The sequence below is a fragment of the Triturus cristatus genome, chromosome 8 (genome assembly GCF_964204655.1).
Source record: "Triturus cristatus chromosome 8, aTriCri1.1, whole genome shotgun sequence".
Lineage (NCBI taxonomy): Eukaryota > Metazoa > Chordata > Amphibia > Caudata > Salamandridae > Triturus > Triturus cristatus.
Genome location: NC_140591.1, coordinates 927,649,833 through 927,676,214, shown reverse-complemented (window position 1 = coordinate 927,676,214; position 26,382 = coordinate 927,649,833). Strand labels below are relative to the sequence as shown.

The window sequence follows — 26,382 nt, the reverse complement described above, 5'->3', positions numbered from 1 at the left end:
TTCTACCATATTGCTAAGAAGATGAAAATATACAGCTCAGAAAAGACAGTAGAACTTGCATACTCCTATAATGCGCACCCTACATAATTTGCCTAAATGTACCTAGCCCAGATACGTAGGTGTAGCATGTATATGTGTAATATATATATATATACTTGCAAATTCACTGAAAAAACCATAGGTTTCACACATGTTATAGTTAGCTGGAAATTTTACTGATAAAAAACCAATGAAATTCCCCCGTTATAGTTACTGTAGGCAACTATAACTCACGCGACCGCAATCCTGTGCTGATGCTAATACTGTATTTAGACACTTATTTGCCCATGTCTTCTTCCATTAAATTTTAGCTTTACATATATTACAAATATTTTTTTTTCATAAAGACACATATGTCATCAGCACAGGATTACGGTTGCGTGAGTTATAGTTGCCTACAGTAACTATAACGGGGGAATTTCATTGGTTTTTTATCAGTAAAATTTCCAGCTAACTATAACATGTGTGAAACCTATGGTTTTTTCAGTGAATTTGCAAGGTTTTTTAAATGCTAATTCCTAACTATAACGTGTGTGAAACCTATGGTTTTTTCAGTGAATTTGTACGGTTTTTTAAATGCTAAGTTACTTTACGCCATTCGTGGCGTGCGCGCCCACTTAACGCAGTTCGTTCCGTGCGCGCACGGTGCGCTTCGCGCACCGTGCCACACAGTGAGCACGCGGTGCGCTTCGCGCACCGCGCGCCCACTTTACGCAGTTAATGCCGTGCACGCACGGTGGGCACGCGGTGCGCTACGCGCACCGAATGCCCACGTTACGCTAGATGGGCCATGTACGCACCGTGCGCACATGGAGGACATATTATGCGCTTCCTTGTGATAGGTAATCTGTTGAAATTTCTTGGGGAAATGCTGGGCACAAATGGCCCATGCATAATTGGTGGCCTTCGGCCACCATTTGCACACGGGGTGGAGAGAGTGTGGATTTTTTTTTTTTTAGATTTTTTTACCGTACGCGTACGGTAAGCGTACGGTAAGCGTAATCGGCGAAATTTTCGCAAAATTAAAAATTACCGTTTTTTGCCTTGGGGGATCTTTGAAGACTAAACTAACATGGTTATGTGCATGGGCGCTGTCTAAACAGCCCCTTTATATGTTTTTGGCATTTGTTTATCAGCTCCCCCCTCAGAGTGCGAGAGAGAAAATGGCGGCCGCCGCTTCCTGGTTTCGACCGATTCGAATGTTTACTAAGATCTAACAGCCAATCAGAATCGCGCTCGCGCACGCCACCGTACGCGCACGGTAAGCGCACGGTAAGCGCACCGTAAGCTGCCACAGATATATATATTGATTTAAAGGCTATTTTCTCAGATTCTACTGAACAGATTTACACCAAACCTACAAAAGGCACTTCCTTGACCTGGGGACTACCTCTCTGCCAAATTTCATTAAATTCTGTTCAGCCGTTCGGGCTGTAGCCCTGTCTAAAGGTCCTATGGAAAAATGCATGGGAAAAACGCGTTTTGGGACCCCCCTTTTATCTCAGCCCCCGCTTGACGAATCCCCCCGAGACTTTCAGGGTAGGAGCGGAGCGTAGCGCCCCACCTATTTTGAAATATTCACGAGGATTCGTCGATCGGCGCCAAAGTTATTCAAAATAGAATGTTGCGAATTTCCTATGGAAACGTGGTCCTAACTATAACTACCTACTGGCGACCGCCAGTAGGTAATATACATATATATATAATATATATATATATATATATATATATATATATATATATATATATATATATATAATAGCCCTAGGGAACAACCAACCCAGTCACCTCATGGTAGAGAATGAAGGGCCCTGTCTCTGCTTCGAGGAAGACACCCCACAAGGAAGGTCAGACCGGTGCGTGTCAAAGATTCAGCATGCAGGACCCTGTGTCAGCGTGGAAGGAATTATCCTCTCATTTGCAGGGGGGAGTAAGGGTCTTATATACTAGAGTGCTCACTCCAGGGTTTCTTCTAGAATCCATATATTTTGAAAACAATCATAAATGTTTTGAAAACAATCATAAATGTTTTTATAAAACAATGTGACGCTTATAGAGAATAAGTATGCAGTGCCAGAGAACACGTTTATGTACGTCGGTACAGAGATTATGATAAAATACTAAGAGCCTGGTGTCGAAGAGACAGGAGCAAGCTACTAAGTAAAAGGTCACTTGTTTAGAACTGCGATTTACCTTGACTTTAGTCTCATTCTTTTGGGCAATTATAACATTTATAAACAACAGAAATGAAGTATGAAGCACTATATGAAAAACAAGGTATATAAAAAAGCTAAGTCATTCATTACTATTTTATTTGCCCTCATTGTTAGCTAAAGACCATGACTGTCAGCCAAGTTTGTTCGAGAGTAATAGGGGCTACACAGGTAGAACAAAGGGACATCATAATATCAAACCAAATGTTTAGAGATCTCTGTGTACAACAGAAGTCAACATTCAAGTGGACATAAAAGAAAAGAATAAAATGAGACATGCTAGGCAAACACTAATTGCTACAGTACTGCACATGAAAAATGCAGTAGCCTGGCGAACAAACTTAAAAATTTCATTTTTAAAAGCAAAAATTAACTGCAACGTGATGTACGTGTCCTACATAACAGATAGAGGCGTAACAGATAAGAGTGTAGATGGGTAAAAAAAACTGAAGACCTCTAAAAGCATGTGTTCTAATCAATGAGAAGAGGTAAAGATGGGTTTTGGAAGTACCGTTTTATCCCATTTTTTTCTTTTAGCAAACCAAGCACTAACCTTCTTTTCAGAAGCAATTAGAAGGCACAGTTCACTAAATAAAATATTTCAAACAGTTAAACTACACATTTTTATATTTTGAAACAAGTTAGATTCATAACAGGATGGTTGCATGTGTTGTGTGGTCGTAGCTGGAAATGGAGTGATATACGTCACAAACTTGAATCCGATCAATGCCGACTCAACCGTGAATCCTTCAAAGGTTGGTAAATTAAGTAAATTGTGTGATACTAACACTGGTTATTTACAGTGGTTTGAAAATGCTGAATTGTGATGTGAAACACTATGTAGAAATTGTTATTGTTGTGTAAGAATAACCAGGTCAACTTAACCCATAGTTTACTAATCAGGTCGTCTTATAATCACACCATGCAATAGAAAGAACAAGGCAATACATTAAAAAGAAGCATAGTAAGTTTCTATTAACGAAACCTAATTTAACGAGAGTGGTATCTCGTTTTATGAATGTGGCAGGTGTAGTGCAAACGACTCCCAGGGTTACTCTGACCAGCTATTTAATAGTAATCATCTTTATTCGGAAGTAGTCACAACCATAAAAAATAAAAACATACCATAAAAAGAACATCATCTTCCCACCATCTAAGTAACTTGGAGAGCTGGCCATGACAGCTTCCACATTTTTCATAAAGAACACGTACACCTCCTCTCAACAGGTCCAAGTAGAAGGTGCTTACATACCTATTAACCACATTCAAACTAAATGCGCCTGGGCCATCCAACAGCTCTCAAAAGTATTCAGCTATCAAGAAACTGCTCTCTATTTAACCTCGGGAATGCTTGAGGTATTTCCTTTAATCAAGACCCTGACAAATAGGAGATAATTGGTACATGTTTCTTTGCGTTCCACATCTTGAAAATTAAGGGAAAGTCAGTACTGTGTGAAGCACTTGACAATTTATATTACAGAAGTGATCTTGCTAATCACATCCTCTAAATGTGCTTGCGACTGCTTCAGAGATGTTTTGTATGTCCGCTATACGTGGTTCCACGCCGTAAATGGCTGAGACCAGTTTGCTCTTCCCTGGGCACACGGAGCTGTATGCCTGCTTTAAGAATTTTAGGCTCCGATTGTGGTCCCAACATAGCTATTGCTGTCGCCAAGTTTTTGGGATGGTCGTGGGCCATTCGCACTTGCACTTTACAATCCTCTGCTGTTGGTCAAATCTAAATATTGATATTTTACTTATGCTGTCACGTGAGTTTTATAACTTTTATCAAAGTTTTATTATTGTTTTGGAGCTTTATTGGAATTTAATACCATTTTTAACATAGTCTTAGTGTAAAGGTCTTATTGATATTGTCTTGTGATGTATGTTGTATATGTTTTTCGTGCTTTTATGACAATTGTCGAAATAAAGCTTCCAAATTGAAATTGCTTCAGAGATGTCTGAGCTCAGTGACTTCTCAACAAAGATGTGTCTAATATAAGTCTCCTGACATATATGCTGGGTTTCGATTTGGATTGTTACCCTATATACATGACTTCAAGCTGACAATAATTCCTTTCAACTGCATGCAAGGCGACTTTCATGTTGTATGTTATCACATACATTTTTACATCAGGGAACAAACATGTAGAAACAAGGGTGGGTGGCAAAGAGATAGTTTAGACACATATTCTCTTTCAGTTTGGCTGCCTAGCGGAATGGTGATGGTCAATTCACTCTGTGTGAAATTCACTTTAACAGATTATTTTTTAATTGTCGTAAATGAGAGTGAAATCAGCAAACTCAGAAAATGTAAATGCACAAAAAGAAAGGGGGACTGTAAATGCAGAGTTTGTGAATCACAGAATCAGGACAGGAACTAAGGCCTACATATGGATCTTAGTACTTCTGACAATGCACTGGAATGATATATTGTCTGCAGTACGATGGTTGGCGACAGAGAAGGAAATTGAGTGTGCTAGATTAATTGTAATGCAAAATCCAGTAAACGTCCACAATCTGAAATAAATATTTGTAGGTATTCTTAACCATTTCACAGGTCTCATCCCATTTGAAATCCAGGTAGGCTTTCCGACACAAAAGATAGGAGTGAGTTTGTATCCTGGATCTCAAAGGGAAAGGCATACCCAATATTACTTAGGAGTAAAGGAGGAAAGGTCTGTCCAGTGGAAGGAAACATTTCCATGTGGGAAAATACATTTTTACATGCTGAGTCACAAATTCCCAAAACCGAATCCTGTGAATTATCCGCACTGTGCATATTTAGCAGGGCTAGTTTTAGTAGTGGTGACATAGGCAGAGAAATCTATGATTTGCAAAGACTTCCATATATATTCCTGAGAATATTTATGGATCACCTAAGAGTTAGAAATTCATGCATATCACAGGCAGAAAACTATAATGCATACAGTGCTAGCTTTAAACAAAATGTATGTGAAACCTGCCCAATTAGCATCAGTCCTGGCTGACGAGCATCTTTTAATTACATACTCTCATACTTGGAATATCATCTTCGAATAAATGTGCTTGGAATTTAGCCAGTTAGTTTCCTACAGGGCTCTCTAGATCCCCTCTTCTCTTCCTACCTCAGACTGCCACTGTCTTCTTAGCCTCCAACCTCTTCTCCTTCCCTCAAGATTCAACAGAAGACTCTCTCAGTTATATTTTACAGCTTTTCGGATGTACTTTCATGTCAAATCCTCTGCAGCCCATGTGGCGTGGTTCATACTCCAGGAATCCAATAATATAACTGTAGGGTAGGCTAGGTTAGGTTACATACTTAAGGGGGCCTCCGTGCTGGCATGGAAACCGAGTAGCGCACACACTTTGTGCTGCATCCAATAGAAAAGAATGAAGACAACTCTGTGATTGCAGAAAGAGAAAGGCCTTCAAGGCCTTTGCAAATTTGCAGAGATGTGCCTCCAGTCAAAGATGAGGATGGCATATCCATGCCATACCTCTCAGTCACTGTGGACATTTTTCACATAAAACCTCAGAACTTCAATAAAATGTGTCCCTAGATTGCAATAAACCTGTGTGATTATGCCAGCTGAAACATTGTCCCCACAAACAGCTCAATACTATGACCTGGTTGCAAACTGTCCTCTGCAGAGTATAACAACTGGTTAGTTTCAACTAACTCAGAAAATTATAGGAAGATGTTTTTTTCCCACCAAGTTGAGATATTGGTCGATAGTTGGCCTCTTCAATAAATGGAAAGACATGCAGACATCAGCCTTTTTGGAACAGACACTGTTGACAAAGAACCATTAAAGATGGCTCAAAGTCAGGAATATTTTAGGGGTTATAAGTTCTTCTGAATTTTAGGAGATTGCAAGGTTGCTGGGGAGCCCGAAGCTTTACTGTTATGGACTAAAGAGATGAAATCCTCTTCAGTGGGAAGGGGAAGCCTGGTGGTGAATCGGTAGGAACGAAAGGAAACTAAAGCAAATACAAGTTATTCAACAAAGTGGCCTTGATAGAAGCACTTTTATGGTCCAAAAGTCCACCATGAGATTGCACTTAGCCTCGTAGAGATAATTGTTGTATTTGATTCTAACAATAGCTAACTTAGTGAAAGTCAGGGCACAAAACTACATTAAAAAGGCTCTTGAAAAACACGTTAACATCCGAGTTATTTCTCTGTGACTTCTTCAGCCAGTTGTGGCCATGGGAGAGAGTCTGATTAGAACTCTGTTTCCATCGGGAATGACACCTTTCTTTCTGAAAGCGTTCGGTGACTGTGTTCCCGGTTAAGGCGACAGTCGATGTGCTTTTTATAACCCATCTAGTCGTTTGTTATTAAATTATTACAAAGACTTGCAAACAAGCCAAGTTGTGTTTTGTTTTTGTCACAGTACTATTCCATAACCACCTGTATTCCTCGCAGATGTGCTCAAACGTCAACAAAAGGCTCCACCTGGTGTTTCTACAGCGCATAGTCAGAACAGAGCAGCAGTCAAAATACTTCACATCAACAAATGCAAGAAATTATGCAAATAAGACATCCATATGTCAGAAAGCCAACAGGGGGTACCACTTATTTTAACTTTATAGAAGTCATATGGCATGCTATATTTACATGCATTCTCCTTTAGTAAATAATCCTGTGACTGAAATGAACCCAGATTCTTCACAAGATGCATTCATCCAGATGGTTCATGCTTTGTTTCCCAGGTAGTGACAGACAGTGCATTCTGTCCAAACCCATCACTAAATGACAACCTAGAACTTGCTGCAGAGCATTGTCTATCTTGTCGCGCATTGCATAACAAGCTTCTGAGCCTGGGTGATTTTAAGTTACATCAGGCCTGTATGAAATTCGATCAGTAGCAATTCTGGGCTAGAAAACACCTAAAGAGCACAATTATTAAATGAAATTTGTTATTATTATTATTATTAAATGAAATTTGTTATTATTGTTATTATTAAATGAAATTTGTAGAGCGCACTGACACCATGGGTTTCCTGGCGCTATAATAGCAACGTGAAGACATCAAGTGGGTAAGGCCACTCCTACAGCAGCATCTGTGGGAGAGCTGGAGTTCCCAAAACATTGTCCTGATGTAGGACCACATTTGAGTCCACCTCGCATTACTGTTTCCCACGTCCTTCATTAAAAACAGACATAATCTGAGCAATTGACAAAGGACAGTGACAATACAGATCATATAATAAGAGATGCATATTCGATCACAGTCTATGTCTAATTTAGGGACTCTATCATTGCTCACAGGTTTTTCACTCACACAGAATTATTGCTTGAAGTATAGATTTAATTAAATGATCTATCTATCTGTCTATCTACACACACATGTACATGCTGGCACATATATGAATATAAATTACATTCATTAAATCATATGTATATACATTTAAGATCATACGGAGGTAAATGAAAGCGAACACATGCACATGTATATGTTTATAATCTTATATGTAGATTTATATGAAAAACATAAATTTGTTTTCTCACTGTTGACAGTGTTGTCCAAAAGAAAAAAGCCACATTTAAAAAAGACAACTTCTTTGGGAAGGACAGCTGGGAATATTGTTCAGCACATCGCCATTAAAAAGATGTGAAACTTGATTGTGCAATAGGGAGGGGATGGGAGACCTGTGGCTGCAGGCAGAATGGGGCTGTTTGTTTTCAATGCCGCGGATGGAAAATCACTGGCATTAAAGCGATGCTCTGATTTATAATAATTTAGCACTGTTTGTCACTTCCTATTATTAGCCCTCCAACCCCTATCTCCAGCAAGCTGATACAGAGAAATTAAGAACAGTAATCAACCGGGAAATGACAGACCAGCTGGGAAGACACAGAGTTGGCTGAACATGAATACAGTTCAGCAGCAGAAACAGATGCTGGAGTTGTTGGAAAACCCTCCAGGAGATATTTCGGGTTTTTTTTCCATATCGCGCGGAATCACCACTAAATAAATGTCAAGTGCTGCAAGTCCCATAAAAGACACGCAGAACGGCCGACAGAGCCCACAGAAGCGACCCCACCCACAGAGGATATTTTCAGAAACGTATTTCCTGAATCTTCCTTAGATGGCATGCATATTTTTCACACAGATATCGATGAAACGTTGTGCTATTAGATTCCATGGACGCACTCGCTGCCAGCATCACACTGGGTGGCTTCCAGCTCCGTCTACCTGGAGCCATAAACACAGCGGCAAATCGCTTCATTTTGAGATCATATCTTAATGGAATGGCTTCTATTAAGCAGTACTTCCCCCAAGCCGAGCAAGCCGGCACGCTGACAGGCATGTAATGCAAGCATGAAGCTGACTGGAAGGCTGTTTGCTGCGCGGCGCCGTGCGCGCGGAGTTGGGAGCCCTCGCCTCCAAATCCTCCTGTCAGCTGCCGCTCGCGCCAACATATGCTTTGTCATGGGCAGCTTCTAATTACATTCATAATGATGCAACGGCTAGTGCTAATCCTACCTTCCATGCCAGCTGCTGGTTCTCGTCACTCCATCGTGCCAATAAGTTGGCTGCTGTAACAAATCAAGATAGTGCAAAATAGCATCTTTCCCATGCATCTGTCATCTTGCTGAAAGCATCCTATTCTTGCCGGCTGCCGGGGACCAGAAAGTCTATTTGGATTCCAGCAGCTCCCCTCTCGCATGATTCAAGTTAGGTTAGGTGGGCATGCCTAACGCGCTGCTCGCCGTCACCTATCATGCAGCTGCGCCGCCGTCGGTGTGGGGACCACGCTGCCTGTATGGGAGACGCTCGCCTCCCAGACCTACATCTCGCTGCGAACGAACACACATGAACAAGAGCAGCAGTCGGCGTTTAATCAGGGAAGGAGCATTGTTCCCGTCTACAACACCCAGGCAGCGTCAGCTGCAGCTCGCGCTCAAATCCCAGGGCTTATTCTGTCCTGCTGGCTGGCATTACACACCCCCCTGGTTCCTTAAACAGACAGCTCTGCTCCTTTCGGTGGCCACAGACCGCTCGCTATTGCAGCGCAGAGGCGCCGCTCTTTTTTGTCGCGTGTCTTCCTGCTACACACGTGCACCAGCAGCGTGTGCTTGGAAGACTGCTGAGGAAATGATAAAACTGGCTTTGGATTTTCAGCTCATCCCCTGCTCGTGGTAAACAAGCATCCGCCAGAAACTCCCACGGCCATTCCCTGCGCAACGCTCCACAGTGGGGTGTGTTGGGAATATGCTAGTGTGTTCCCGGTTCCAACAAGGAGGTAACATGGGGTAGGTTAAGCCAACATAACAGTTTGACATATTCCGTTACACTGTATGACACAAGACAACTGTAAAGCTCAAATATATAGAAAACATCTAAGACAAAAAGAAAAGTAAAAATAGCCAGCTAATAAATATAGTCTCCCCCGCAGACTTGTATAACCTACAGTATACAGACTCCAAGAATCCTCTTTTTTAAATACTGGTTTGGCTTGGCTTTGCCTGTGATACATAGGTGAGTCTTAGGGTGCAGACACATATTCAAAACAAGACTTGGCAAAGCCAATAGGTCTTGCCTTTGCGATCTATTTGCTTTGCCAATGTCTTTTAGCAATGTGCACAGCATTGCCGATGATGTGCAGCGTGGCTAAAGTTTAAACAAAAAAAATCAGTTGATGTAGCTTCCTACATCATTTTGTAGGTGTGCGCACTAAGCATGCTTACGACCACAACATTATAAAAAGGAAACAATGAGGACAAATAAAGATGTTTCTCCTTGTTGTATCTCAGGTGAGAAAGTATACAGTTCTGAACCATTCCCACGTCGACCAGTGTTGATAAATCTGGGAATGCTTCAGAATACACTGGTGGATGCATGGGAAATCCCATGATCCACCCATGTAGCACCCCCACCACACACAGTAATGCAAGGCATCTACTTACCCTGCTTTTTGTTACTTCAGATATACTTAGTAACCCAGGGCTACACAAGGTGGGCTTGCATGTCTTGGTAAATCAAATTCTAGGTTTTGTGTCACACTGCACCCCCTTCTGTGGCACAAGGAGAACCCAAAACCTTAATAAATCTGGGCTGCAATTTTCAAACCTAAAAATGACAATCTCGACTTAAGCCTCCGCTATCTTTCCTGTACAGAAATCTTCACCGAGGTGGCGAAGAACTTCGCGCACATGGATATGCATTTTTGTATTAAATGTGGGAGAGACCAGGGGAGCAGTGAAAAAATCTGGAATAATTACTATAAATTATATAGTGGGGTTATGGCATTTAAGGAGGAGTTTAGGGATTGACATGCTTATAGAAAATGCACACCCTCAACAGAGTAAGATCATTATAATTCACAAAATACATTCCTATATTTTCTACAGCTCTAATAATGTCAAATTAGACTTAAATGTACTTCCACCCAACCTTGAAGTGAGTCAAACCCCACATATGGTCATCCACTAATGCAGCAATACAGGCCCATAGAAAACAATGGGAAATAATGGTGTTAGTGTTTTAAGTTAACACCCCATTAAAAATAATGTTACACTATTAAATATATATTACCTGCTGGCAGTTGCTATTAGCAAGTTATAATTAGGACCTACTTTCTATAGGAAGAGCATTTTTAGTTTTGTCAATAACTTTGGCGCTGTTTGATGAATCTTAATGACTATTTCAATGCTCTCTTCAGCTGCTATCAGGACAGTTTGAGGGATTCGCCAAGCGGGAGGCTGAGAAAAAGGGGGATCCCAAAACGCGTTTTCCCCCATGTTAATTCCCATAGGGACTTTAGACATGACTACAGACTAAACCGCTCAATTACACCAAATTTGGCAGAAAGGTAGGCCTTGGTCTAGAGTAGTGCCTTTTGGTAGTTTGGTGTAAATCCATTCAGTAGATTTAGATTTATGAACTGAAATCCAAATTTGAATATCTAGGTGCGTGGATGCTCCGCAGATCAGACAACCCCAGTGCTGTAATCTGATTGACTGTCAGCATTTCAACCAGGAAGTGTTGGCAGCCATCTTGGGACTCGGCTTCTGCTAGTGTACTTAAAATATGCTTTGTATCCCCGATGTACGATGGGAGATTTTGGACAAATGGTCCTCGAAAGAGGTCCACGTTCTCAGCTAGACTTTCTGTCAGCCCGGCTACTCCCAAGACTACAGATCTGCCAGGGGGGAAAGGTAAATGCTTGTGGACTTTGGGCAACTTGTAGAGACATGGGTAGTTGGGTCTACACACTTTCAAATACATCTGTTACTCATCATTTATGAGAACCCGCAGTGTGTAATTGTGCTTTCATTTCCCACCATTTTTCAGTAATATTTAGGAGCACTTTTGCTATCTTGACAGATTATCATGGCTCACATCCGCCTCTTTGATAAATTTATCACATACATCAGCATATGATCGGTTGCATAAGATGCACATTTTGGATATTAAAGGGCAAATTTCCAAAGGTAAGAAGTCAATTATTTTGGTATAATATCAGGTGGCTGAAGAATTTAGGAATTTTAACTAATAATTATCAGCACTAATGGGAGTTGTTACCCCTATAGATTGACGAATCGGAATTGATTTGGTGTGCGATATTGGGATTTGGAATGACCAGCTGGTTCGGAATTATAATCAATGGTTAGGTGAGATACTGCTACCAGTGTCCGATGTGAATGTTTGGGTTTTATCAACTGAATGCCTCGTCCTACTCCATATTGATGTGGCCTTTTTTATATTGGATTACAGGCATTGAATTCCTTTTTATAACTATACAGGTAGGCCTTTCTACTTGTTGGGGTGAGACGTTAGAGATGCCCTAGTTTCACAGGATTACGTGCATGTTTTCTCGCAATTTTTTGACAATGAACACTACTCTTAAAGAGAAGAACGGCACTCTTTCCCTCATCTGCTACCCACGTGCGCACTTTATTTTCAATCCACTCACTCTTGGGCCCTTCCTTTTCACAATGGTCACGATTTTTTGTCTCTGACGGTGTGAGTGAGTCACTAAGTGGTCTAAAATGTATTTGGACCTATGGTATTGTTTTTTGGATGATTCCCACTGTGCAGGTGATTATTTCTCACCTTGTTTCAATTGTGCTTATATGTTATCACATTTAGAGGTGTGGTCTGATACCTCTAGGTCACGAGAGCTTATGTTCACCACAATTGTTGTGTAAAAGGAATACACTGTTATTTCCATCGCTGAAGAAGTTGAGGGTTAACACCCTAACGACGAAACACATGTTGGCTGGACTTTGTGGTGTTCTCTTGAATAAAGATTAAGAAAATACACCAAGAGACAATATTTGCTTACAATTTTTTCTACATTTGATGAACTTTCAAGCTACACGGAAGCGTGTGCACAGGAACTAACATTACTTACTGCGGACTCTTAGGTTCCATTTTAGAGGGTTTTAGGGTTTTTTTTCCTCACCTGTTGCACCGCACTAATTAAATGTGTTTAGTTACAGTACGTTATATAGCAGGCGCCACTACTTCTGTGTGAATTAATACCCCCCTTTTTTGCCATTACAAGGACTACTTTGTGCCACGGCCAAAAACTGTAGTATGTGGGCGCCCAGATTTATAATCCACACTTTTGCTAGGCCTTACCACCCATCACCATGGAGCTGTTGCCAGTATACATATGGTTCTGTGAGTAAACATTATGATGTAAGGACTTTCTCTGTAAGTTGTTTTTGTTGAGTGCTTTATAGAAGAATTCAGTTAATTCTTAAGTACCCCCTATGTTGACCAATAAGTGAACCAAGTCACAAATACATCAGTAGCGCAGGCTCTCTTGGGGGTAGTCGGTAACTTTGCTGCCGAGCCAAATGTCTTTACATGCTGGGTAATCTGTGCATTGATTTATTATACTCAAATAGATCTAGTTCAATGTATTTAGAGTAAACTGCAACCCCACCTGAGGTGATTCATTAAAAACAGCATAAAACCGAGGTGAAGGTTACTAGTATGGCTGCTGAAGGATCGTTGAGAGCATTGGCCCAACTACTCAGACTCATTTTCTGATAAGTTATAATGTTGTCGGATAGGTAATTGAAGAAAAGACCAGATTCCTCATAACCAAAGACAATCAAGCTAATAGCCATTGTGTGTAGATTTTAATACCACATTTAAATGTGAGGAACAATGATGTGAAGGTTTAATCTTCCGGGGGGGGTGGGGGGGGGGGGAATACGATTTTAGTTGCATCTCAAGAAAGATTATTCAAGCACCTTACATAACATCTTGAAATGCTGTTTGGAGAGATGCACTCATATACCTCAGAAAGCCTCTTGTGCAGCTCGCTCAGACAACCATTGGTACTTAGAGATTTCCCACTTAGAAGGGGTTGATTATACATGTCGAGGTAGTCCTCAGATTCCAAGATACCAATCCTAACAGGGACAGTCCTAGATAAGGAGCTTCTATCTGGAAATTAATTTGGTACTTCAGAACTCTGACTCTTTAAAAGAAAACGTGCAACGTGCTAGGAGAGCTAAAAAAAGGCTCAGGGAATTCAGTATGCCAGTGATTTTGTAGTGGGAGTCAATATCTTTTGTCATTAAAGTGAATATTTTCTCCAATCAATACCAAAGCTCAAAGGGCTTCGATCTCGGTGAACATTTCAGATATATGTGTGGCTTTAATGAGAACTTTGGTCACAGTTCTGTTTTAAAAAAATAACAAAGCACTACATGGATGATGGTTATGAAGTGTATAGGCAGGATTTATCTACAAGAGCTATAGGTAAGTCCTCTCACCTTATTCCTATGGGAGGAGAGAATCATATCAATCATCCAATGATTGTTTTAAACACTTTGGCACTGCAAAAAGACAGGTATACACTTTGTTAATTTAATATAGTCCTGCAATATTGATTTCCAAACATTGAGTAAATACCAAATGTATAAGGCACCTTGTGCCGTACGTTGTTTGTTTGTTGCAGGGGTGTTTCCCCTGTGTGTGTAAGACACCTTGTGCCACACGTTTTTTTTGTTGGAGGGGTTTTGTCCTTGTTTGCCTCCTCACACGTTTTTCACAGGTTGTCCCTTGTTTTGGGTTTTAGTCCCTTTAGTCCACATGACTTGTCTCCTTATATGGAGAACTTACATTTTCACGTTTATTTTTCATTATTAGAGGAGAGGGATGGGTATTGTATTTTGTACTATAACAAAATGTGGTTCAAAGCCGGGGGGTCTTAGGGACAGTTTAAAGACCACACAGGGTTTATTCCCCAAAAACAAGATAAACAACAGTATGAAACCCCGGGGTCTATCAAAAGCTAAGAAGGTGTGGATAATCACTACAAGATAGTTAAATCAAAACAAAAAAAGGGGATTGAAACAGAACCAACAACTAAGCCCAGTATTCATTTATTTGGGCATATCCCTTGATAGGACGAAATCCCTCACTCACCAAAGGTGACATGCTTCCTCATTTGGGATTCTCCTCCCAGAGGAAACCTAGTTACTCTGGGGGCTACAACCCCCTCTCTGAGAGCGAGGAGCTCAGGGATGTTTTGAACTAAATGTTGGATATACTAAATCCACAAATGTAGAGCTAAGAGTGTGAGTGAGGGCGCAGCGCAAAAGAAAAAATGTGAAAATGAGTGAAGTTAAAACTAGCTCAGGAACGTAAAAGAGATTACTTTTATTGTAGAACGTTCTTGGCCAGGATTAAGACAACATGCACCAGCAGTCAGAAAATCGTTTAAACCGCGGTGATGAAAAAATTGGTCAACATGTTTCAGCCATATAGCCTATAAGAAGACTTAGCTTTTGTCAGGACCTATAGTACTGCTGCGTTCAAGTGAAAATGTGTAGTTAACACAAAAAAGGATACAAGGACAAACATTCTTTCAATGTGTCCATGAGTGCTGGAAGTTACCTGAAAAAATAGAAAACATGAATATAATAGTACTACATGTGATGAAAAAACAAGTAGTGTTCCACTATAAAAAAACGATATAAACTTACCCGTAAGTACTGGGTAAGTCACCACACCTCTACCTGGCAACCGCTCAGGAAAGTAGCACTGCTCTAGAAAAGACGGTGGTAACCTACTGTTAGTATACCATGTCTTAAAAATAAAGAAAAAAGGGGGGAGTGATAGTAGTTTATATTTCTTTAAATCCCTTAATGAGCATGTTTAGAAAAGGAGCCGAAACTAATAGCGAAAGGCTGACGTCAAACCAGAAAAAATATAATAAAAGAAGGGCCATGCATTAAACTGAAGTCTTGTAGTTACTACCACCAGTGAGTTCAACACTATCTTAGTAAGTGAACTAATCAATCTACAACGGTAGTACAAACAAACGAAAATCAAGGTTGTAAAGTAGTTACATGATGAGACATCCTGTGTCAATCATCCATGACAAAGAATTAATCCAAAAAACGGTTTTCCAATTAAAAACGAAGACGACGTCTATATGCTAATGTAGGAAAGAAAACAAAGGTAGACGAAGTCCCACTAAGAAATAATAACATGAGGCCCAACATAATATATCCTAAACATAAAGACACAGAGACTTCTCGTGGCCTCTACGCCAGGTGTTTTTGCCCTTCCTCTTTTCCTTTTCCCTTGAGAGTTCCAGGTGAGGGCTTGCCTAGTGGTGTTACATGTTCAGGTAAGTAATTTCTTGTTTAGTTATTTAAAACTCACAATATAAAAACATAATAGATACATTTAAAAAACACATAAAATCAGTTCTTCTTTCAATTTGTACAGCAAGTTTTAAATTATATTAGAGTATACCGTCTTTTATGTTCAGCTTACTGATAATACAATGTGGGTGGAAGACCGCACCCAATTCTCAGTTCTGATTTCAAATTGGAAATTAAAAGTCAATTCACATTTAAAGTGCCTGTGCTTCATGATGCAAACATGGACTGCGCAGTCTAGCCAACTAATCGCATGACCAGATCGAATGTGCCAATTAAAAGTGATCCAAAATTTGGGTTTACATGATATATACTGTTTGTTGTTCACAGTTCGCTTTGGGGCTTGCGTTTGAGTCTTTCTTTCACTGTATCAAAGAACTTTGTTAAGTCAGCAGTTTAACTGAGTTTCGGCAGGGTTGAAGCGTAGCTTTACTGCCAGTCTACAGGTCCTAGAGCTGCTTTGCTTTGCTTTTATGTCCTTTAGACTAGGGCAGATACAGATGACATGCACAAGGGAAACAGCCTTTACTACGCTACCGTTACAACGCATGCCATTACATCACATGGTGTTGCAACGAAAAAGGTTTGCAGCAGTGGGTAGAAGGTGTTGGATTTAACTCCAACACCTTCCCTACTGTTGCACACACTGGAGTTGGAATAGAAAATTAATCTATTCCAACTTCCAGCGCTCCCTCGACTGAAAGTCGATGTAAAAGTTGGCGTTGCAATGGAATGCGATGTAATGGCATGCGTTGTAACATCACATATTCATTGCACAAGGTACTCATTTCCTATTCCATAGAGGTGGCAAGTCTGCTCTCCTGGTCTCCGTTTCCAAGGCGACAGGTGCACGAGAATTGGTAAAATGCCAAATCGTAACCTTAGGAATTTTTCTTTTATCTTCATTTTGACTCCTATTTTTAAATACATTTGAGGTTTGAGAGCTTTGTAGTCATTGAGCACTGTCCATTCCTTTTAGCCAGTGTTTTTTTGTCTTCTGTGATAGATGTCATTCTTGTTACTTTTGTAACAACCTTATTGAAATTCTGGTGAGCTATAGGGGTCGTCCAAAGGTTGGAAGTCCCAATCTTGTTAGGGAATCGAGCAGATCATCTCTACCAGGTGATTTTTCACGGCATGACAGTACTTTCCAAATGTGCGAGTTAAGAGTTTCTGGTTAGCGCCTCTGATCTTATGGCAGCTTTCTATACTTACCCTCCTCCTTTACACTGATTGTTTCTATAGACCAAATTCTAAGCATATTTGGGTGGGGGACACGTAGGTCGGTAGAGGAAAAACTGCTCTGTAAGCGATGCTGACTTTTTTTATCCAGGGCCATCGCATCTGTCACCCGCATTGATTCACTCCCATATGTTAGCAGTGGTTGTAGTTTTGCTCGAATAACCTGAAGAAAAGGGTCAAAGGTTAGGTTTGGCAGGACTTTTCTCAAAGGCTTGATTGCTAAGGAGCTCGTGGTGCCCTACCGTCGCAGGGCCTCCAGTTGGGGTTTGTACGAGCCTCTACTGTCCAATAAGACACCAAGGTATTTGTAGTTGATTACCCGGCCTAGGCGTTGCCATTCCAAATACCAGTTAATCTTTTTCCTCATGTGATAATTCACTGTCATGATTTTTGTTTTCTTTAAAGTGATATTTAATGCATTACATTGTAAAAAATTGTTAATGGTATTCAGGACGTGTTGTAGGCCAATTGGTACCGACTTATTAACACCAGGTCGTCTGCATATAAAAGGTTGGACAGGGGTATTTTCCCAATCTTGGGGCATGTGATGTGCTCTTGTCCAGCTCCCCAGGAAGGTCAGCCATGAAGAGGTTAAAGAGCAAGGGTACTAGAATACAATAGTCCTTTGGAGGTGTTGATTCACCTTGAGAGATGGGTCACAACTCCCAGCTTGATCTAGATCCAAGTGTTGGTGTGTAGCAATATGAACTGGTTTAGGAGGGCTTTCAGGATCCCTTACATTTCCAATTTCTGCCATAGTTTGGTGTGGACTATGTGATCGAATGCTGCGCTATAGTCAATGAAGCATAAGAATTGCAGATATTTTGTCGCTTTGGCTGCATCCATCAGCAGAGCTAGCGCCATTTTCTTGGTAGTGGTTCCCAGTCCTCTACAGAAGCCAGTCTAGTTTATGGGGATGATGGATTTTGATTATGCCCAGGATGTTAGTTCTTCCAGGATCATTCCTGCATAGTACTTGGCTTCTATGTCGATTAGGGAGTCAAGTCGATCATTGTTGGGATTGCTCTTGTCATCCTGCTCGTAGATTGGACAGATTGTCAATCCTTTTCTTGATTCTGGGATTGTTTGTGTTTCTTCTATGTCCATGAAGACTTGGACAAGTGCTTTGCTCCAATAATCTATGTCATCTTTGTACAGTATTGGTTTTATTCCGTTGGGGCCTGGGGATCCTTCTAGCTTTCCTTTGGCTATTTGTTTCTTGATCTGTGATGCTGTTATTTCATTGCTATTTAGTGGTGATTCTGGGTCTGCTGCCACTTTGATCCTAGGGTGCTGTTGTCTATTCGGGGTTGCCTCGTTTCTTGGGCCCTTGATGGACTTAAGTCTGGTTTTTTCCTGGACGATCCAACTCTGTCTCTTAGGGAGGTCCGAGTTTCTTCTCAAGACGTGTTCTCCTCTAGCACATTGTTATTGAAATGATTATATCAATATTTTGCCCAGTTGGCCTCAGTTATATGGGAATTTATTCCTTGATGAGCTGGTCGTTTAAGGCTGTTGATCATCCACTAGAACCTGGCTCTGTTCTTGAGTTTGGAGTCATGCAGTATCCTTGCCCACAGATCTTTGTTCTCTTGTCTTTTTTGTCCCATTTCTTCCTTTTTAGTGCGGCCTTCAGTATTCGCAGGTCACATCGCAAGGCTAGATTTTGAGGGGTTTTGAGTAGCTGCCTTAGCGTTTGATTTATTGTGTGTTTAAGGTTCTTTGACGCAGGGGTTGTTGCCTTTCCCGGCCAGAATGCAGCTGTTTCTACCGTTTTTGTTCTTGTTTTGGTAGCAAATTTCTTCCCAAGAGCCGTTGTGAAATTCTTCCACGCTGTTGTAGGTTGAGTAGTCATATAATTTTCTTGGCAGAGGAGTGTCTTTGCGGTATTGGATCACTCTTCAATCATAGTGGGCTTGCACCGTATCCGTTTGAAGTCCGAGGTGTATTCTGTGCACTCCTCCAGATCATTTCCTCTGTTTGCTTTTAATGTCACCTCTTGCGGCAAGTGGTCCCTTTGCTCGTTATCACCCATTCTGAAGGAATGGATGATGTGAAATAAAGGGAGGATTATGAAGGTATGGGCTACGTAAGATGAGACGGCTGTGGAATGAAAAGTTGGAACCGGTGGATTGTCCTCATTAAATCGACTGTTTAGGGCTCTCATATTTAATTGTTCAAGTTCTTGAAGTAAATAAGTTGAACAATTAATTTGTTTTTTTAGGTATGCTGGGCCCTGATTTGGTATTGTTCACGTAGCTCCTGTACTAATTTGTCTTCTGATGTAGTTCCAAGGAGGTGAAGTTTAAAGTCGCCTGTCAGGATGATGTTCTCTCTGTCCCGCCCATCTATGATTCTTTTCACTTCAGTGATTAGCCCTTTCCCAGCTTTTAGCCTGTGCTTATGATTGGCAGTCTTCCTTGTTGAACCTAATTGTTGGTACTACCGCCTGTATGGCACTTGGAGCTGCAATTTGTGCCTCTACTGTTGAAATGGCTCCTATTGTGAGTATTGAGGCATGTGTCATCAGACCACCTGAACAATGGTCAAAATTGGATCCCTTTGTTGCTGACACCTGTAGTGATGTGAACCCTTGTAGCTCTATAGCATTTTCCTCCCAAGTTTCTTGGAGTAATATCAGGTCAAATATCTTTAAATAGTTTAGTACCTAGTGGTGTTAGAATCTATACTCATCCAAAACAACTGAATTTGAGGTGTTTCGTTGCTCATCTAAACAGGGTCGACACCGTCTGTTGACTGCAGTCAGACTGAGAGCACAGAGATAAAGTAAGAATCTTTACCATTGTCAAGCAGCTACCTTTCGTCCATTTCAGGTTTTTGCTGGAGAGCATCTAGCATTTTCTTGGTCTCACAGACATAATTTAGCAACAGGTTTTTCAATCACATTTGGCTGCTTCTGTCAACATTGTCGTTAACAAGCATCCTTTGCAGATACAATTGACTACTGTAGTTTTCAACGCCAAAGTAAGGTTAGCTTGGAAAAATAGGCTAAAGAAGGGTGTGCCTCTCTACCACAACTGGTTTGTTAGGACAAGATGCTGACATAGAGTGAAAAGAAGAAAGTTTTTCACAAAAAGCAAGGATTGTTTTTGTCTGTCAGTGGTAAGAATGAAAAATAGTGCAGATGTTCTAACTCTTGTGAGATGTCCCCTCTCACCATTCTCAAACAGCGTCAGTGAATAGATTCAGTAGAATTAATTTGAGTTAGCCCTCCGACCTCTTCTTAAATTTCGATAATCTTGAAATTGACTGTATGTTTTCTAAGTTTCCCAGTTTCAGGTTGATGTTGTCGATCTCATTAGTTAAACTGATAGTGACTGATGCAAGTTTAGAGGCAATATCTTCTGTCCTCCCATGTCTTGATTCCAGAGCTGAAAAGCTTAGTGGCTTCTTTAAAATCTTTACTGGATGTTTCCAATGATGTTGACCCTGAATATTTATAAGTACGACTCCAGTCTGTAAATCAGAATTGGGATTTATACCTTCAGTTCTTCTGTTAGCAGATGGCTAGCAACATAATAGGAATATTCCTGCTTCTGTATCACTTTTTAAGGCCTCGCCTAGGCAGCGCTTGCGCTGTCTCGTTGAGACATGCAGTATACACTATAGCAGGGAAGCTTCGTGGAAGCTCCGCCCACTCTCCACCCATTATTTTCATTGGCTTGTGTCTTAAATGGTGCCTTCAGATTGGTTGTAGGCTTGTTTAGCCCCTCCTTATTATGGACATGTCTTCATTTGTGTCCTTCCACGGCTATTGCCCCCTTTACTGCAGACTACTTTCTTCCTGTGCCTCTCCCCCCCATGCCTGGTTTGCCTTTATCACCTTGGTGCAAACTTTTTTTTTATCGCGAACGGTTGAGTGATGCTCCATTACACGTGCCTGGTTTGCCTTAATCACCCCGGAGCAAACTTTTTTTGCAGATTTATATAGCGCGAATGGTCAAGTTATTGGAGCGCTTTATCAAGCACCACATACCGTTATGCAAGGACACATTCATTATTTGGTAGGCGCGGGTCACATTAAGTGATGTGCCCAGAATCACGTGACTTTGAGTCGACGCCGAGGCTCGACCTCAGTTCCCCAGCGCCTAAGTTTAGCAGTCTAGCTCTCCCCTGATTTGCCCAGAATCACGTGACGTTGAGCCGACAACAAGGTTCGAACTCAGTACCCCAGCGCCTACGTTTATCAGTCTAGCTCTCCCCTTTCAAGAACTTTGAAGATACGGGGACGATAGTGGTAGGCATGTTTTTGAAGGAAAAAGGGGTGGAGAGAGAAATACTATGTTCTTGTGCAGAACGTGAGTGGGATACTACAAACTCATTTGTTACTAAGACCAGGAGGCATCAGAGCTCCGGCGACAGGAGATCTCAAGGGCGGTAATTCTCTTATTCCGCGACAGCACCAAGCCAACGAGCCTGGACTTCCATGCGGAGATGCTGCTGGCTGTGCACCGCACCAAGAACGCGCCGGCCAGCGTGCAGCGGTGCCACACCACCATGTAACTTTAGGGAGTTGTTCTACTCATTTAATTGCGGTGTTGCTTGCAAAGGGTGGGAGTTGTTCTGCTCTGTTGTGAGTTTTTATGGGGGTGGACGGTAGCTTGGTGAGATGTGACACCGTGTAGGGGTCGATCCTGGTTCTGCATAGCCGGATCGTCACTCCAGGTATAAGAGCATTTTGTGCGATCAGGAGAGTGAGCACTCCTTTGTGCACCTTCACCTCGACGGCAGTGCCCGTGCACCCACCCTCGCGCCCATTGTCCGGTGATGCAATGCAATTGGTCTAGCGGAAATGCGAGTCTTATTGCATTGCAAATGCTTGTTTGAGTAGTTGGCAAAGAGCAGGTAGACGTGCCACAAGTAGATAAGGCTGTTCTGCGAGGGGCCGGAGTGCAGTGAGCAGCAGGAAGTGCTCCAGGGAAAGCTCGAGAGACATTAGCATATGGTGGGTGTTGACGTTACTTCATTATTAAGCCTGAGTGTGAGCCCCGGCGTCCCATTGAATAGGTTAATTGAGGCACACTGTGGGGGGGGGAGCAAGTAGATCAACAGGGGTGTGCCGCAGGGAAGCCTGGAAACTCATGAGAAGGGAGGAACAGCAACAAGTGGAAGTGGACAAGAGCGCCCGGCACCCATACAGCTCCTGGTGATTGCTTCGAGGTGCTAGACAGCCCCTCGCCCACCCCTGTCCCCGGGCATCAGATAGATGACATGGAGCAGCAGCATGAGCAGCGGGTACATCAGCCTGGAGGAGGGCAACACCACGAGAGAGGAAATCATCCACACCGCCCGCACTTCCCTCACGGCAAGGGACTCCGAGCCCGACAGGTGAGTGAGGGAGTACTGCGGTGTTTGCAGTTCAAGCTGCTGGCCCATTTCACTTTAAATACACCCAGATGGGACTGATAACACCATACAGTAACGCTTTCTTGCATGCCACGTAAAGCAGAGTTTTCAAAATGTCATTGTTTACAGTATCTTGTATATACTCGGTATATCAAGTTATAGCCCACAGAAAGAAGGGTGGGGGCTCTTTATTGTATATGATGCAAGTAAACGCTACACTGGTATTTCATTCTTACTGTACACTGTTCAAGATCTCTGCTTGAATTGAATCCCACCCCCAGTGCAAATGGTGTATATTCCTGCAGGTTCCTTGCAGACCCAGTCCGCATTTTTTTGTTACTTATTTGTCAGTTTCTTTGCCGTTTGACTTATTATTTTGAAACCATTCCCTTCTTCAAGGTGCTGTGGGCATGTGCCTTCTCTCTTTGTGGCTGGCACTGGAAAGAGTTGTGGGCGTAAACACAAAGCATAGCGCCACCAGTTGCTGTTTGTTTGCTCGTTGCCTGAACTTTGCACTTCGTGTATTGCCCTGCCTCACATTCATGTTTTATTTGGAACCAATAATTCCCGAAAAGATCATTGCTCTTTGATACACTTTAATGGACTGTATTTATTTTATTTGCGAACTTTTTTATTGCGCTCTGCGGCAAGCTAAACTACATCTGGGCACTTTTCAGTCCACTTAGTAAATCCTGGAAGTTTGACAAACCATTATCTACAGAGCTTCCCTAATTATAGCCGCCATTGTAGAAGCTGTAATTGCCTGTATGTCTGACCACTAACACATTCTGTTATATTCCATCCTGAGATCACTAGAGGAGTGGGTGAGGGGTATGTAAGTGCACTGCTTCTGAGCAGTCATGGTCTCCCGCAGACCGGTTACAGATGGAATTTCCCAGCAGCACTATGTACAATAAGTTTGGGTGAGTATTCGTGGGAGGGGCCAGTGGGCTGAGTGCTCATAAGACGCCTTTTTTGAATTCTCGAAAAACAGGCTTCAGGGAGGTCAGTCAGATTTTTTTGTTCAAGACGTCTGACCCGCCCAGCCTTCCCTTTGCATTAACATGTGTATACTCACTTTAATGTGCTATCAAATCCAATTTTCTTAATCGCAGTGTTATTATTGGTCGGTAAACTAGCAAAGTGTAACCTGCAAGGTGCAGGTTTGAATCCCCCTAACATAGGTCGGTTGGCTAATGCACCAGCTGGAGTGCGCAGTGCACAGCCAGACAATTAAATCCCTGCAAAGTCCCCGAGGATTGACGCAGAGGTGTTTGAGTGTGTGTGTGTATAAACTGTATATTCTTCTATTAACTGTAATTTCCCCCTTTTATCTTTAGGTCGTTTCTCGGAACTGGCGGTCATTAAAAAACCTCACGCGAAACACGAATTACTGCAAGTTTCAGCCTGACGTTATATCTTTGAATGCAATTCCTGTCATTTTCACTTATGATGTTAATTTGAGGGAACCAATTATGTTATGACATCCCTGAACGTATTCCCGCTTCTTTCTGCGCAGTGTTTCCGCACATGTATTTTTTCACTTTTTGCTGAATCAGTTCGCTGCCCTGCTGTTAAGTGAGAAGATTGATACTCCATTGGTTATTAAATGGCCTTTTTACCCGGACTCAGTAAGGAACAAAAATCCTTCCGGCGTTTTAGTATTGAAACCCTTGAGCATAAGCATTGGCAAAACCCATAGGTCTGTCGAAGGTTGGCAGCCATTTGGCTTTGCCAGTGCTTGTTTTATTATGGCTAGTTATTTGCAAAGCTTTGTTTAAGAAGCAGCTGGGCCCTCGTCAATCTAAAGGAAAAAAATGCATAAAGCAATTTTTTGGGCCTTAAAATGCACATGTTGCTAGAGTAGTTCCTGGCACCTGAAGGAACTGCTTTGAGTGTGAATGTGCTCCTTATGAAAGGGCAGTCAGTCACTAGCAGTGAAGTTAGCCTGGTTGAAGTAGGATGACCCCGATAACCCCATGGTATATTCTGCAATGGGTGGAGGAAATGTGAATGACTCTGCAGAAGACCAATAGAGGAAGAGAACTGGTTAAAAAACCCATATTACATCTGGCATGGCAGACCTGCCCAGTAAATATGTGCAGGTGGAGAAATGGAGGCTAACGACGCTATCCCGTGAGGGAGTGCTCACACTGAGTAATACTAGTCTAAGTACCATCAAAGAACTTCAACAACTAACTTACTTTCCAGACCCAGCTACAAAGCCTTTGACGCAGTACCCTCCTCTTCTCCACGCCCATAGATCTTCTCCTTTGGCCTCAGTTTCTTCCACCTATACAGACGGAGTTAATTGTGTGTGCTCTAGAAGTCCCTAAGACTGTCATAGGTGGTCTGCTAGTGTTTGAACACCCTACAACACAACTTGAAGGTGGATAGCCACTGCTTTTCAGCCATGCGACTGGTCCATAGGGCAGTAGCATCATGAGTTGGCTATGTGAAAACCATGATTCGGAAGGAAGATTCTGCCCTATGTGGCTTCTTGGATGGTTTCTGGCAACCACCACTCCCCACTGAATTGTACTGGCACAGAGTTTCAGCAATGTCAAGTCTCTCGTGGCACAACAAGCACTGGATATGGTTGTCAAACCCGTGCTGTCTGTTGGGTCTAATTTTCTCCCTGCCTTTTGTTGACCTCACGAATAGTAATATATTGACGTTTGGCTTTAAATAAGGTAGTCATCTGAAATCAATAGGGAATTCTGATTGTCCGCTTTGGCGTTCCCCTGCATGCAGATGGTGCAACACATAGTTGTGTACATATTCCAAATTTTCTTTTCTTCCTACAGTGCCAAACATATTGCGTTCTGAGCCTTCCCTTGCGACCTAACAAACATAGGTATAATTTCAATTTACTGTTTGTAGCCTGAGCACCAAAACTTAACGGAATCTTGGAACCTTGGGCCTGCTCTTAATTGAACTTGTTAGGTCTGGCTAATCACACGCCTCTTCGTTGGATACATTTGACCACTTAGCTATGTAACCTGTTGGAAGGTTGGGTAATACAGAAGTCTATTTAACAAGTACAATGATGGCCATGACACCTGCCCCCCCAACCCGAGAACCCGAGTGGGGTCATTTTTAGGTCGGGCATTCAAGACCTCTTCTATATACTTTAGTATATATACTTTAGCATATACTTATATGTGTATGTACTTTGTGGGCTCTGGAGATCAGCCCTAGGACTTGTCTGCTTCTGCTTAGGGACTTTTTTTCTGTTCAACTACCTCTATTTAACTGTCTTGATAGAAAACAACCACCAAAGGTCAGTAGAATTCCAGAATTGCTTTCTGCTGAGGGACTTTATTTTTTTTATTTTTCTGCAACTGCCTCTATTTAACTTTCTTTATAGAAAACGACTTGCAGAGTTCAGTAAAATACCAGAATCACTTTAGCATCCTCTAGATTCCAGTCCATAGAAATTGTCTTCCACAAGCACCCGTGAACAATAATATTTTTTTCACATCTTGTATTTTCAGTGATATAACCACCGAAGGCCCTGCTTTTATATTAAAAACAACTTTGGACTATACCATTTCCCGCTGAAAGGCAACATTTCTCTCCATGTGTTCCCATACCTGGCTTGTCACGCAGTTTGGTGCTTACTTTCCCTCCATATTAAAGAACAGTAGATGTTTCAGCACACAGGCTAATGTGCTGCATAGCTAAATACATATAAGGCCCCAAAGGCGAGACCGATGCTTTGCAAATGCTTATTTTTATCAGACATCTCAGAGGAACAACAGCACTGTTCCTCCATATTCTCTGATTGGTGCATAGTTTGCCCATGGACACCAGGTGATACAGTGGTCCAACAAAGGTGCCATAGGCCCTAATGAAAGAAGTAGCATTTAGCCACATATCTTGGTTGGT

The 26,382-nt window shown here is 41.9% G+C and overlaps 1 protein-coding gene across 11 annotated transcripts in view; it reads right to left on the bottom strand.

Moving 5' to 3' along the window:
- Positions 1-26,382, bottom strand: part of DMD (dystrophin) — a 7,596,173-nt gene that overhangs the window by 7,179,897 nt on the left and 389,894 nt on the right. Inside the window, exon 1 of one of the 11 annotated variants that reach the window (XM_085622455.1) lies at positions 8,729-8,750. The exons of the other annotated variants lie outside the window; for them this stretch is intronic. Coding sequence (XP_085478581.1) covers positions 8,729-8,735 — 7 coding nt within the window. The 5' untranslated portion in view covers positions 8,736-8,750. Of the gene's footprint in view, positions 1-8,728; positions 8,751-26,382 lie in introns of those variants that run through there. 11 annotated transcript variants of the gene reach the window in all.